This window comes from Cetorhinus maximus, chromosome 21 (genome assembly GCF_964194155.1).
Source record: "Cetorhinus maximus chromosome 21, sCetMax3.hap1.1, whole genome shotgun sequence".
Lineage (NCBI taxonomy): Eukaryota > Metazoa > Chordata > Chondrichthyes > Lamniformes > Cetorhinidae > Cetorhinus > Cetorhinus maximus.
Genome location: NC_135899.1, coordinates 76,914,367 through 76,930,286, shown reverse-complemented (window position 1 = coordinate 76,930,286; position 15,920 = coordinate 76,914,367). Strand labels below are relative to the sequence as shown.

The 15,920-nt window shown below is 42.9% G+C and overlaps 1 protein-coding gene across 2 annotated transcripts in view; it reads right to left on the bottom strand.

Annotated features, from left to right (window-relative positions):
- Positions 1-15,920, bottom strand: part of LOC144696019 (glucocorticoid modulatory element-binding protein 1-like) — a 49,034-nt gene that overhangs the window by 10,728 nt on the left and 22,386 nt on the right. For both annotated transcript variants that reach the window (XM_078567193.1, XM_078567194.1), the window contains exons 3-6: positions 15,209-15,330; positions 14,534-14,637; positions 7,923-8,080; positions 802-927 (exon numbers count right to left, since the gene is read on the bottom strand). In XM_078567193.1, coding sequence (XP_078423319.1) covers positions 802-927; positions 7,923-8,080; positions 14,534-14,637; positions 15,209-15,330 — 510 coding nt within the window. The remainder of the gene's footprint in view (positions 1-801; positions 928-7,922; positions 8,081-14,533; positions 14,638-15,208; positions 15,331-15,920) is intronic.

Genomic DNA, 15,920 nt, shown 5'->3' with positions numbered 1-15,920 from the left:
CTGTTGCAAAACAATATTAAAACATTTCATGATTCTGAAGTGTAGCCTGAAAGACGACTGCATTCCAATCTGCACAATTTCGTAACAATTAAACTCAAGTTACCAGAGCTTGTCTTTAGGCTTTATGGCTTTAAAGCAACATAGCTCCATCTTCACAGAATAATAAATTGTGCATTCAAGGTATCAACTCCCCTATCCTTTTAAGACAACAAATCATTCAACTTGCCATGGAAAATCCACTGGTACTTTTTAAGAAACAAACTTTTAGTAACTCTTCAAGAATTAAAAAAAAAAATTCCCCCTTTACAATCATCAGTGCTCAACCATATGCCCATCCTTCATGTGCAATTCTACACTGTGGTTTTGGTAGGCTAGTGAACCTCACGCTATTCCCAAAACCTGGTGTTATGCTCATCAGAAGTCCACATAGTATGTAATATGCATTCTGATGTTCGCTTTTCAGTTGCAGGTCAAGTTGATTTTACCCCTCCTTAAGGCGAACTACAGTCAAGATCAGCACAGTCTGGGGACTGAACACAAGACACAGGTCTGCATAGCTCAGCATGAGATTGAGGTAGTGCATTTAATTGATACATCATTTTGGAGTGACAATATTTTATAAACAGCAAAACTTGTTTAATGATTTATTGTACCAAGTTTTAATTTAAAAAAATATAAAGCATTTGGTTTCTTCCTGTACAGGCTACAGGCAATGATTTCTGGTGTCAGCTAAAACTCTAGCATTCTGACAGAGGTTTTAGTTTGACTGCAGCTCAGAACAGACAGGCTCACTGAACTCACCAGAGATCTCTTCGCCATCTTTCCTGTTTAAATCCTCTGTAGTAACAGCAACTGTGGTCAGAGCAGGACTCCACTCGATGCACTCTTCCGCGTTCTCTTCAGATACAGTGATGTGTGCCCCATTGCCTGCAAAGTGAAACCAGGAAACTGTAACTGTATTCTTTTTTCTGTTCTGTCAGAACAGACTAAATCTCTCTCCTTTCCTTCTCACCTGAAACCTCACTGTACCATTCTTCAAATATGGAGCAATGCCGCACAACGAAAAAGATGGCAGGAAAAAGCTAACTGCTCCATCAATCATGCCTCTCATGATTCCTGAAGTATCACGATCAAATATTTTCCATCCCAGCCCTAATCCCCGTGTAATCAAAACCCCAGGAAAAATAAGGATGAAAAAAATTCTGGAAAATTCCTTGCAGACTCCCTCAGGCAATACACATGTTAACTGTTAATCCATTTACCTTCTATAGGATGCAATCTCTGCCCCAGCCAGCTGCACCAGCTCCTTCTCGAAGGCCTGCAGAGAGTCAGCACCCACAACAGCAACTTCCAGAGGCCCATTGCTTTCTAGGGAATAAAACAGAACTGCCTAACATCTAGCCTATTCCTATCTTTGCGCTATTTAAATGTATACCCCTGGTCCTCCCCAATCTGTCAAATAGAATGGCCCATCAATAGAGATGCCATCCAGCCCTTTCAATATTTTCTATACCTATAAAAGTAATGTAGTTAATGAGCACTTTAAAAGCAGATTTGTATGACTGAGCTTGGAGACCTGATGTCCACTTGAGTAGCACAAAGCGCAGCTGACAGTTTGCCCAGAGACTGTTCCGTGGTTCATCAAGGCCCCAATTGTTATTCTGACTGGAGATCCTTGCAAACTACACCAAGAGAGCCTGAACAATGCACCTTACACATAACCCGTTTAGAAGGGAAAATTCAGCAAAAACTATGTGACATTCCGTTTGTTTCTAATAGTGTCATGCTTTGTGAAAGCACTCTACTTCTTTGACATTAAAGGCCAAAGAATGAATTGGGGGTGGGGGTGTCACTGAGGCCCCAAATCGCAAAAGGCCCAGCAACCCTTCAATAACTGCTAGGTCAGACATTCCAGCCCCCAAGAAGCATATAATGCATCAGGGTTGACTAATACTTAAATGTGCTAAACTTGTATTATGATGCTCAGTCAGCTCAGTGGAAATACAAGTGTGTGCAACATTCAAGGAGCAGCAATCAGAGCAGCTCTGTGCTGGAACCCTACATAATGCCAGATGCATAAAATCTGGTTGTGCTAGGGGCTCACTGATCACATGCATGGGTATGATAGCATAGTGGTTATTTCACTGGTCTAGTAATCCAACGGCCCAGACTAATGAGAGAGAGAGGAATTCAAATTCCACTATGGTAACCAAGGAATTTAAATTTAGTTAACTAAATAAACTTGGAATAAAAAATCTAGTTTCAGTTATGGTGACCATGAAACTACCGGGTTATCATAAAAATCCAGTTGGTTCACTAATGTCCTCCAGGGAAGAAAATCTGCTGTCCTTACCCAATCTGGCCTTTATGTGACTCCAGAGGCTTCACAGACATCTCCATACATCACCAGTAGTATCACTGCTGATCAAGCTCGTTGAATCCTGAAATACACAGCAGCCAGACTAGGCCTGTGGCAGGCGGTGAGAAACCAACGAGGGAAAACTTACTTGACTTTGTCCTCACCGTTCAACCCATTACACATATATTTGTCCATGACAGTATTGGTAGGAGTAGGCACAATCCTTGTTGAGACAAAATCTCATTTTCACACTGAGGAGTTCCTCCATTGTGTTGTAGGCCACTACAGCCGTGCTAAATGGGATAGATTCAGAACAGATCTAGCAGCCAAAAACCCCGGGCATCTGGGAGGTGCTACAGGCCATCAGCAGCAGAATTGTATTCCATCACAATCTCTAACCTAGTTGTTTGGTAATGCAGAACTTGAGTTTTGCTGAAAAAAAGAGACATGTCAAAGCTTTTAGTCCTGCACTCACCAGGACACTTCGCAAGAATACCAATATAAGGGAAAAACAACACTTTAGACTTTGTGAAGAGAGTGCTGATTGGTTGGCAAATGGACTTTGATTAGTAGAGGCATTGCCATGGAGAATGCACCAGTGTTGGTGACTGACAGTTAACTGCCAAGCACTGTTTGAAATTTAAACCAGGCAGCTTTACCCTGATTGGTCAAGGCATTGCCCTGAGGAATGAGTCAGCGAATGGCTGTCACTTATTTTGTTTAGCTGAAACAGGCACAATGTGTCTACATGTTCTTTCTGTCTGCAAAGAACAGGGCCCTGTGTATTAATATATGTAGCTTTCAGTACACGCAAATGCGCCACACTGCGAGTCCGACTGACAATCTTAAATTGGCAGAGGGTAATTCCTAGCACACAGGTTTATTTAGCAAATGTCCAATCGAGCAATCACATCAAATGTTGGACGCTGTGTTTTAAGTTTTGCAAGCATGGGCTGGTTGGGTATGGTCTGTACCTTGCCTGTTGCGAACAGCGTCTGGGACATGTGTTTGTTACAATCTGCCAATCTTTGTGATGTACAGCCTACATATTTAACATCACACTAACACTGAAATTCATATACCACATTACTCATTTGTGTGATAGATAGACGGTTTTTTGGCTTATGGCAGCATCCTGTTAGAGGCGAATACCACTCATGTTGCTACTGCATAGTAATAGTATGAAACAGCTAGCTTCACCTGATGCTCAAACTTTTGAGATACCCTGCCCTTCCAGGGTAATCTGAGGTAGACTGGGCACTTTTTAGGGCTGAAAGTGATGGCCTTAGGCCTGTTCATAAGTTGACAGCAGCATCCTGTTAGTGGGCTGTGTCCTGATGAGTGCAAGACAAAAAGCTTCGACATGTCTTTTATTTTCTACAATCTCTAACCTCTTTTCCCTCACTCTACCATTACCTAGCCAGAGGACCAACTCTGATACAAAGAGGAGCATGGAAGACCATACTCGGTGCAGCATCAGGCATACCTAAAAATAAGTTGTAATCTGGTGAAGCTACAGCACAGGGTTACAGACATGCTAAACGATGGAAGCAGCGTACTATAGATAGAGCTAAGCTATCCTACAGCCAAGGAATCAGATGAAAGCTCTGCCACATCCTGTGCCGAATGGTGGTGGATAAGTAAACAACTAACCACAGGTGGCAGCTCCATGAATAACCCCACCATCAATGATTATGGAGTAGAAAATTAGTACAAAAGACAATGCTCAATGCGCAGCAACCATCTTCATTCAGAAGTGCTGAGTGGATGATGCATCTTGGCCTCTTGCCAAGATCTCCAGCACCATAGGTCCGAGTCTTCAGCCAACCCGATTTACTCCATGTGATATCAAGTAACAGCTGAGCATGTCGGATACAGCAAAAGCTATGGGCCCTGACACCATCCCAGCTGTAGTACAGAAGACATATGCTCCAGGATTAACTGCATCCCTAGTCAAGCTATTCTAATCTAGTTACAACAATGGCACCTGCCTGGCAAAATGAAAAATTGTTTAGGTTTGTCCTGTTCACATAAAGGAGGACAAATCCAATCTGGCCAACTGTTGCCCCATCAGTTTACTCTTAGATCAGCAAAGTGATGGAAAGTGTCATCGACAGGGCTATCAAGCGGCATTTATTCACCAATAAACTGCTCACCAATGCTCAGTTTGGATTCTGCCAGGATCACTGGTCTCCTGATATCATAACAGCCTTGGCCCAAGCATAGACAAAAGAGCTAAGTTCCAGAACCTGGGTGAGTGTGACTGCCCTTGACATCAAGGCAGTATTTGATCAAGTGTGCCATCAAGGAGCCCTAACAAACTTGAAGTCAATGAGAAGCAGAGGGAAATCTCTCCACTGGTTGGAGTCATACCTAGCACAAAGAAAGATAGCTGTAGTTGTTGGAGGCCAATTGACCAATTGTTTCAGCCCTAGATATCGCTGCAGGAGTTCCACAGAGCAGTGTCCTATGTCTAACCAGCTTCATCAATTATCTTCCCTCCATCATAAGATCAAATGTGGGGATCATCGCTAATGACGGCACAGTTTTCAGCTCCATTTGCAACTCCTCAGTTAATGAAGCAGTTCGTGCCTATAATCAGCAAGACCCGCAAGCTTGCGTTGCTAAACGGCAAGCAACTGTCATACCACACAAGAATCAGGCAATGACTATCTCAACAAGAGAGAATCTAATCATCTCCCTTTGACATTCTATGGCTTTACCATTGTCGATCGCCCACCTTCAACGTCCTGGGGGTCACCACTGTCCAGGAACTTAACAGGACCAGCCACTGAAATGCTGTGGTTACAAGAACAGGTTAAAGACCTGGTATTCCTTGACAAGTGACTGACATCTAAGCTCCCCAGTGTCTTACCACCTTCTACAAGGCAACATTTGGAATACTTGGCTGGATGAGCTCGCTCCAACAACACCCAAGAAGCTTGACACCATTCAGGACAAAGCACCCTGCTGATCAACACCCCATCCACTAGCTTAACATTCACTTCCTCCACCACTGGCAAGCTGTGGCTACAACATACACATAGCAACATGCCAAGGCTTCTTTAATAGCACCTCCAAAACCAGTGACTTCTACCATCTTGAAGGACAAGGGCAGCAGATGAATGGGAACACTGCCCATGCAAGTTTCTTACCATCCTGATTTGGAAATATATTGCCATTCCTTCGTCACTGCTGGGCCAAACATGTCAAATTCCCTATTAACTATTAGAGTACCTTCACCACACAGACTGCAACAGTTCAAGGTGGTGGCTTAACATCACCATCTCAAGGGCAATTAGGAGGTGGGCAATAAAATGGTGGCCTTACCAGTGATGCCCACATTCCACGAATGAAGCAAAAGAAAAGAAAATCCTCAAGCTGCCTCACAGTACATATTTTGCATGCACGCTCCCATCCCAGTTAGCTGTTCCATAAATATTCATTCTCGCAATGTGGCTGTCTCTGGCAAGGCCTGCATTTAATATCCATCTCTAGTTTCCCTTGACTCCTTTGTTAGGTCAGAAGCCAGTTAGAATCAACCAAACTAGTGTGGGACAAAAACAAAAATTGCTGGAAAACTCAGTAGGTCTGACAGCATCTGTGGAGAGGAAGACAGTAAACGTTTCGAGTCCATATGACTCTTCATCAGAGCTAAAGAGGAAGGGACAGGTGGAGCTGGATAGAAGGCCAGTGATAGGTGGAGGCAAAGGACAGATTGCCAAAGATGTCATAAACAAAAGGACAAAGGGGTTTGACGGTGATGATATTAGCTAAAGGATGTGCTAATGGTGCCTTTAAGGGTAGAAAGCAGAATGAGCAAGTGAGGAAGGGGGAAGTAAAGGGGCAGGTGTTGCACCTTCTGCGGTTGCAAGGGAAGGCGCCGTGGGAGGAGGTTGAGGTGTAGTGGTGATGGGGGAGTGGACCAAGGTGTCCTGCAGGGAACGATCCCTATGGAATGCCGACAGGGGGGGTGAAGGGGTGATGTGTTTGGTGGTGGCATCGTTCTGGAGTTGGCAGAAATGGCAGAGGGTGATCATTTGAATGCGGAGAGTGGTGGGGCGATAAGTGAGGACAAGGGAGACTCTATCATGGTTCTGGGTTCCTCCTCACCGTCCAAGGGCCCAAACACTCATTTCAAGTGAAGCAGCACTTCACTTGCACTTCCCTCAATTTAGTCTACTGCATTCGCTGCTCCCAATGCGGTCTCCTCTACATTGGAGAGACCAAATGCAGACCGGGTGACTGCTTTGCGGAACACCTTTGATCTGTCCGCAAGCATGACCCAGACCTTCCTGTCGCTTGCCATTTCAACACACCACCCTGCTCTCATGCCCACATGTCCGTCCTTGGCTTGCTGCAATGTTCCAGTGAAGCTCAACGTAAACTGGAGGAACAGCACCTCATCTTCCGATTAGGCACTTTACAACCTTCCGGACTTAACATCATGAACTCTCTCCTCCATCCTCACCCCCTTTTTGATCCCCTTTCTTCTAATAATTATTATATATATATATATATATATATATATATATTTTTCTTTTCCACCTATTTCTATTATTATTTAAAAAATTTATTTCCATCCATTGTTTTACCTCCACCTTTTAGCCCATTTCGATCCCTTCGCCCCACCCCCACTAGGGCCATCTGTTACTTGCTCATCCTGCTTTCTACCCTTAATGTCACCATTTGCACATCCTTTAGTTAATATCACCACCATCAACACCCTTTTGTCCTTTTGTTTATGACATCTTTGGCAATCTCTCCTTTGCCTCCACCTATCACTGGCCCTCTATCAGTTCCACCTGTCCCACCCCCCTTAAACAGCTTATATTCACCACATTTTTATTCCACTTTAGTTCTGATGAAGAGTTATACGGACTTGAAACGTTAACTCTGTCTTCCTCTCCACAGATGCTGTCAGACCTGCTGAGTTTTTCCAGCAATTTTTGTTTTTGTTTCAGATTTCCAGCATCCACAGTATTTTGCTTTTATCAAGCTAGTGTGGGGCTGGATTCATGCACAAGCCAGATCAGGTATAGATGCCAGGTTTCCTTTCCTAAAAGGGTAAGTTTTTAACAACAATCCAACAGCTTCAAGGTTACATTTACAGATTTGCAAATTTTAAAAAGAGAATTCAAATTTTCACTATGGTGAATCTTGCATTCATGTTCTTTGGATTAGCCCAGTAATGGAACCACAAGACCACACTGTACAGGACAGAAATGAAGAAAAACAACTAATGCCAAAAATCTGAAATGATGCAAATACACACTTGAGCAAATCAGCATTCCAAGAGAGTTTTCAGTCAAAAGGATCTCACCTGAAACAATCGTTAAACTTCTTCTCCCTTTCAGAGCATTTTCTGCCCAAATCTATAGAGACTGCCGTCACATCAAACTCAAATGAATACAGAAAACATAAAGTAGGTACAGAGGGCAGTCTCCTGCAGTTCTAATGAAAGCAAGTCCTGAAATCACAACAAATTCACATCTCTCTGCTGCTACTTTACATCTCCACCACTTGCAGCCCTCTCCCTCCATCTCTGTGACATTGCACTCACCATCCATGGAGGTAGGGGTCTGTATCACATTGCTCTGCTGGCTGGGAACCGGCGCCCTGGCACTGCTGATTAGAAGGTCAAACTTTGTACTGCGGCAGGTGTTGGTGCAAACTTTATCATGTTGATAGAAGTCCAACTGTGCAGAATCCATCATCTTCCTGCAAATAAGTGCATCCAGAGACAATCTGTTAGAACAGTTCCACACATAATACAACCAAGGGTGACTTGCCATCCATTGCACCATAATCTACCATCCTTGCAGACTGGATGAAGTACGTACCTCTGGGCTTCCATTCACAGGCTACCCTGCTGTGGGATTTGGCCGGGCTGGGATTCATTATTGCTCCCTTATGCCCTCAGCAAAAGACATCAATGGTGGAAGCAAATTGATTCCAAAAGAGAGCTGGATAAATACTTGTGGGGGCAAAAATTTACAGGGCTATGAGAGCAGCAGAGAGAGCAGGACTGATTGGATAGCTTTCTCAGAGTCAGCATGAACAAGATGGGCAGGTAATGGGACTGTGCAGACAGTAGTGGAGGAGCCTCAGACTTTGCAATTGTCAAGCAGGTTTGAAGTGCTCATGACCTGTGTGGACAAAAGCGAGGTCTGCAAGGTGGATGAGCAGGCTGGCCATGGCACCATGGTACAGGAAGCCGTTCAAGCAGGGGGAGCAAACAGGAATGTTGTAGTAGGGGACAGTATAATCAGGGGGATTGACACTGTTCTCTGCAGCGAAGAGCGAGAGTCTAGAAGGCTGTGTTGCCTGCCCGGCGCCAGGGTTCAGGACATCTGCTCAGGGCTGGAGAGGAATTTGCAGTGGGAGGGGGAGGATCCAGTTGTCGTGGTCCATGTTGGTACCAACGACATGGGCAGGACAAGGAAGGAAGTTCTGTATAGTCAGTATGAGAAGTAGGTACCAAATTAAGCAGAACCTCAAAGGTAATAATCTCTGGGCCACATGCAAATTAGCACAGGAAAGTAAAATTAGAGAGATGAATGCATGACTCAAAGACTGGTGTGGGAGAAGTGAGTTCCAGTTCGTGGGGCACTGGCACCAGAACTGGGGAAAATGGGGACTATACTGTTGGGATGGTCTACACCTGAACTGTGCTGGGATGAGTGTTCTTGCGAATTGCATAACTAGGGAAGTACAGAAAGGCTTTCAACTAAACAAGCCGGGTGAGGGATCAAGCTTGGGTAGAAGTGGCAATTCAAGTGGTAGATATAAGGCAGGAGACCCTAATGGTAATGTGGGAAATGAGGGTCAGAGAATAGCAGGAAGAGGTAGAGCGAAAAAGCCTAAGAATGCACCAATAGTCAAGACTAGATGTTACAAAGACTGCAAAAAGACAAGACAAAAAAGGCTCTGTATCTTAATGCGTGTAGCATTCATAACAAAGTAAATGAACTGATAGCGCACATTGAAGTAAATAAATATGATCTGTAACCATTAAGGAGACATGGCTGCAGGATGACAAGGGTTGGGTCCTGAATATTGAGGGGTATAAGACATTCAAGAAGAATAGGAAGCTAGGTAAAGGTGGAGGGGTAGCATTGTTGATCAAGGATGGCATTTGTGCAATGGTTAGAGATGACTTTGGTTCAAGAGATCAGGACGTTGAATAGGTTTGGGTGAAACAATAGGGGAACAAAGTCACTAGTAGGAGTGGACTTGAGGCCCCCTAACTGTAACTACAACTTAGGGCAAAGTATGCAAGAAGAAATATTGGGTGCCTGTGATAAAGGGATGCCAATAATCATGGGTGATTTTAATCTACATATAAACTGGAAAAATCAGATTGGCAGCAAGAACCTGGATGAGGAGTTCATAGAATGTTTTTGAGACAACTTCTTAGAGCAGCACGTTCTGGGACCAACCAGAGAGCAGGTTATATTAGACTTAGTATTGTGTAATGTGACAGGATTAATTAATGACCTCAGATTGAAGGCATCCCCAGATGGCAGTGACCATAATATGATTGAATTTTACATCCAGTTTGAAAGGGAGAAGAGTCTAAACTTAAATAAGGGCAACTATGTGGGCATGAAAGCTGAGCTAGCTGAAGTGAACTGGGATACTAGGTTACGGGTTAGATTAATAGAGAAGCAGTGACAGACAGTTAAGGGGGTATTTCAGAATACTCAGAATAAGTATATTCCTACTATAAAGAAAATTTCTAAAGGGAGAACATACCACCTGTGGTTAACTAAAGAAGTTAAGGAAAGCATCAAACTTAAGGCAAAAGCATACAACTGCACAAAGATAAATGAAAGGTCAGCTGATTGGTCAGAATATAAAGAACATCAGAGAATGACTAAAAGGTTAATCAGGGGTAAGAAATTAGAGTATGAGACGAAGCCAGCTAGAAATGTGAAAATGGATAGCAAGAGTTTCCACAGGTACTTAAAAAAGAAAAAAGTGAGTGTTCGTCCTCTAGAGAGAGACAATGGGGAATTAATAGTAGATAATAAGGAAATGGTGGATGAAATGAACAAATAATTTAGTGCTGTCTTCACTAGGGAGTATAAAAAACATTCCAGTAATAGCTGTAAATCAACAGGTGGAAGGGAGAGGGGAACTTGGTAAAATTACAATCACTAGGGGAGCGGTACTGAGCAAACTGATGCAGCTGCGGGCTGACAAGTCTCTGGGACCTGATGGACTTCATCCTAGAGTCTTAAAAGAGTTGGGTAGTGAGGTAGTAGATGAGTTGGTGTTAATTTTCCAAAATTCCTGAGATTCTGGAAAGGTTCCATCAGGCTGGAAAATAGCAAATATTACCCTTCTATTCAAGAAGGGAGGCAGGCAGAAAACAGAAAACTATAGCCCAGTTAGCTTGAATTCTGTCATGGGGAAGATGTTAGAATTGATCATTAAGGAGGTTATAACTGGGCACTTAGAGAAACTCAAGGCAATCAGGAAGATTCAGCATGGTTTTCTGAAAGGGAAATCATGTTTAACCAATTTATTGGCGTTCTTTGGAGTAACATGCGCTGTGGATAAAGGGGAGCCTGTAGACGTGCTGTGCTTGGATTTCCAGAAGGCATTTGATAAGATGCCACATCAAAGGTTATTGCGGAAAATAAAAGCTCATGGTGTAGGGGGTAACTTATTAACATGGACAGAAGATTGGCTGGCTGGCAGAAAACAGAGACTATGCATAAACAGGTCTTTTTCTGATTGGCAGGATGTGATGAATGGCGTCCGGCAGGGGTCTGTGCTGGGACCTCAACTTTTTACAATTTATATCAATGACTTAGATGAGGGGAGTGAAGGCATGCTAGCTAAATTTTCAAAATACACAAAAAGAGGTAGGAAATTATGTTGTGAAGAGGGCATAAGGAGGGTGCAGACGGATATGGATAGGTTGAGTGAGTGGACAAAAATATGGCAGGTGGAGTATAATGTGGGAAAACGTGAAGTTGTTCACTTTGGCAGGAAGAATAAAAAAGCAGAGCATTACTTAAACGGAGAATGGCTGCAGAATTCTGAGCCGCAGAGGAATCTAGGCATTCTAGTACACAAAAAGTCACAAAATGTTAGTATGTGGGTACAGCAAGTAATTAGAAGTCTAAAGGAATGCTATCCTTTATCACGAGAGAAGTTGAACATAAAAGTAAGGATGTTATGCTTCAGTTATACAGGGCATTGGTGAGACCACATCTCGAATAGTGTGCGCAGTTTAGGTCTCCTTATTTAAGGAAGGATGTAAATACTTTGGAGACAGTTCGGAGGAGGTTTACTAGATTGATACCTGGAATGAGCGGGCTGTCTTATGAGGAAAGGTTAGACAGACCAAGCTTGTTTCTGCTGGAGTTTAGAAGAGTGAGGGATAACCTGATTGAAGTATATAAGATCCTGAATGGTATTGACAAGGTGGACATGGAAAGGATGTTTCCTCTCGTGGGTGAGTTCAGAACTAAATTTGGGGTTGCTCTTTTAGGACAGAGATGAGGAGAATTTTTTTCTGAGGGTTGTGCGACTTTGGAACACTACCTCAGGAGGCGGTGGAGGCAGGGTCATCGAATATTTTTAAGACAGAGGTAGATTGATTCCCTTGCCTAGCAAGAATCTAAGGTACTTGGGGGTAGATGGGAATGTGAAATTCGAAATACAAACAGAGCAGCCATGATCTTACTGAATGGCAGAGCAGGCTCAAGGGGCTAAATGGCCTACTTCTGCTCCTATTTCATTGACCTCCTTTTACAATTTTTTTCTATGACAATCAGAGGCTGGGTTAGCCTAGCTTCCATATAGAACATGGAATAATTCTCTTCACTTGAACTATTTAATGGAAAACGTTTTTCCTTCTCCTCTGGTGGGATAGTTCCAGGACTTGTACTGCAGTACAATTGAAATCAGGAGTTCCTAGTCATCTCCTAAACCTTCCCAGGGTTTCAAGGCTATGAAATCCCTTCAGTATTCTTCCAACGATCTACAGGATTTTAAAACCAGAAACAAAATCGGTGTCCTTCAACTAATTCCTGATTTTTTATCCTTAACAACTAAGTTATGCCGTGCTCTATGTGCCTTAGTCTGGGTCCTCAATTTAAAAGGACGGTAGGGGATAAAATACAAATCCAAGTGCTCCCACTACACAGCGAGATCACATTAGCACTCCAGTGATGCTTCACTGGAATTTCTCCTTTTAAGATTCTCCCAAGCCCTTTAGCCTGAAGGCACTGTTGCATGTGGAGGATCATATTGACAGCACCTTACATTACCAAGGTAGTCGCTCTTCAGCAGAGAGCTAGACAGTTGTTAGGGTGGGCCACTCTAACCTAGCCTTGTACCATAAATACTGGAAATGAGTCAAAGGCTCTAGAACCCGTCAAAATTTCTCAGTTTAAACTATACTGGCTGCTTCAAATAAACGAGCTCCTGCTCCAGTTTGAAATATGTTGCACGGCAGAGGCCAAAGCACCAGCAGCAAAGCACAGAAACAGTTGCAAACACATGTAGACCATTAGTGTCACAATCATTCCACGAGTCACTTAGCTCCCCAAACTATATCCTCCACTCATGGCAGAAAGAAATTGTAGCACTCTGCACCATGGTTGAACAACACATCATAAGCTTCTATGGAGGCAATGCCAACAACATTAATGTAAATATAGCATTACAAGTTCTTCAAGAATGCTGCAGACTAACATTCCCTTGTTGGCAGTTCAGCATAACACACTTAGTGGTGATTGCTACCAACGATAGGGCATTCACAACAGGGTTCAGAAGAGCAGTGTGGAAGATGGCAAAAAAAAAATTGAGACAGCAGGATTTTACAAATGCGCATTACCTGCAGGGAGCCTTACACACACATGCACACAGGAAAATCATGAGCATAAAATCCAGGTGCAAACTCCCCAAGGGAAGTGCATGCTGAGGTGCCATCAGCCCTTAGATAGTTGCTGACACCTGAAACTACTAAATTTGAAACTTTTAAAAAGTTAAACCTAGCTGAAAAGATCCATTGTGCAGGAAAACACCAATGTTAAAATATTAGGATACAGGATCAACGGTTGAGTTGCTGTATAAGGGTAGTCTTGACCTCTTATAACAAGGATGCAAGGCAGAGTTCAAAAGTGTAGGCTGACATAGTGACACAATTAAAGCCCAAAAGAAAAGAGCAATGACCATATTAGGATTCCAGTGGGCACAAGAAGCACTCCACTGACAACAACCTGCAGTTATATATAGTAGGAAGAACGGAACATTGATTTAAATGGAGAGGGTTTAGGGACGGTGACTGAAGACTTGGCAAAAAAATGTATTTTGAGGAGATTTTGAAGAAAAAAGGTTTAAAGAAAGGAATTGCATTTATTTGCACTTTTCATGACCAGGGGACATCCCAAAATGCTTTGTAGCAAACTGAGTAACTTAGAAGCATAGACATTGTTGTAATGTAGAAAACGTGACAGCCAATTAGCAGACAGCAAGTTCCAGAAACAGCAATGAGACAATGATCACATAATCTGTTTTTCAATGGTGTTGGTCAAGGGATAAATGTTGGCCAGGTTACCGGGGCGGGGGCAGTAATCTTTCCTGCTCTTCTGCAACATAATGCCATAAGACCTTTCATGCCCACCTGAGAAGACAGACAGGGCCTCAGTTCAACATCTCATCTGAAATACAGCATTTCTAACAGTGCAGCACTCCCTTGGTGCTGCACTGGCATGTTAGCCTAGATTATGTGCTCAGATAGAAGTTACAGTGAGCAAATGATTTATAAGCTCTGCAGGATGAACCAAGAGAAATCTCAGCTCATCAACCACAGATAAGGAAACAAACCTGGGTGTCCTTGGTCTCTGAGGCTCAGTAGCTCATTGCACTCATTAGAAATGGGGCAGTAATTAGACTGGAAGAATGGATTCAGAGTGTTTTTTTATGGGGGCAGGTGATGGCAATGGTTTTGAAGGGAAGAGGAATGGGGACCATGAGAGACTCGAGTGATCAGGAGTTGACAACAGGGGCCCACTGAAGCAGGTTGTCAGTGCAGAGGCGCATATTTGAAAATCAACAAAACTAAGAACGCAGACAGTATCATCCTGGGCTCAAGATTACATAAGCGAAGAGGTCAACAAAAATCAGCAATCCTGGTAAAACGGTACCAACCTCAACATTATACCTCCTATTCGAATCGCCCGCTTCCAGTCTTTCAGTGTAGATTTCCCTGCCAGGTGTACAAACTGTTTTGGGCTTATGAGCTGATCATTAAACTGAAAAAAGGAAAATCAGGAGAATTCAATCAGAACTACAAATTTTAACACCTTTGGTCACATACTATGAGGGAAAGAGATGACTGCATTTGTATCAGGATACTGCAGCATGCATACACACATAAAAACATACATGCAGATTCCCCCACACCAAAGTGTAGCTGAAGCACCTTCAGAGGCAAGTCTTGAAAGTGGGGCACTGACTCATGCAGGGGAATGTCTAGCTCTCCATACGCTGCACAAGGGGACAGGAGATCGTTAACATTTGTAAACCTAGACAGCAGCACCAAACTATTCCACCTTTAGAGGCTGTACAACAGAACCACATTTCAAACACACATGGAAGTAGGATTAATAGTCAGAAGTAGCAGCCCAAGATGATTTCATCCCCTGTCCTGAACACAGTGGGCTTAGATCAACTGCTATTCCATTTGAGGTCTGCCAACTCTGCATCAGCCAGAAATCAAACATAAGACTTTCGAGGTCTGCATGATTCAACAAGATAAAGAGCAACAAATTTATCAAAAATATCAGAATCGTTATAGCTAGAACATTTTTATCTTCATCATACCTTTACACATTTCACGTTAATACCGGGGCAAACAAACTTCTTCCACAAGAGAATAGCTTTGCTTTCGCCACAAGTAATGGGATAGGCAATTTCAACTTCTTCATTGAGCTCATTGCAGATATCTGAAATTACAAAAAAAATTACACTTTTATATACTGTAAACTTTCACTGTATCTCTGCAAACAATCATTGCAACTTTTTTTTTGCAGGGTAATTGAAGAAAAACTTGTGATTATGCCAGATCGTCTGCTGAAGATCAATGCAAAAAGGATCTATCTTTTTTGATCTGTACCACATAAAACATTTTGTTTGCAATTTTTTTCCCCCCAGTGGCCAGCTTACAACAATGATTTACATTTACATTATACCTTTAACTTAGTAAAATGCCCAAAGCACTTCAAAGGAAAATTACCAGACAAAATTTGACATCGAGCCATGTAAGGAAACATTAGTACAGGTGGCAGGCAGGTTTTAAAGTGTGCCTTAAAGGAAGAGAGGTAGAGAAGCAGAGTGGTTTAGGAATGGAATTACAGAGCTGAGGGCAGCTAAGGCACTGCTGCCAATGGCAAATGATGAAAGTCAGGGATGTGCAAGAGGCCAGAATTGGAGGGGCACAGAGATCTCGGAGGGCTCTAGGATTGGTGGAGGTTCCAGAGATAGGGAAGGGCAATATTTTAGAGCAGTAATAACAAAGGCACAATGAATGGAATTT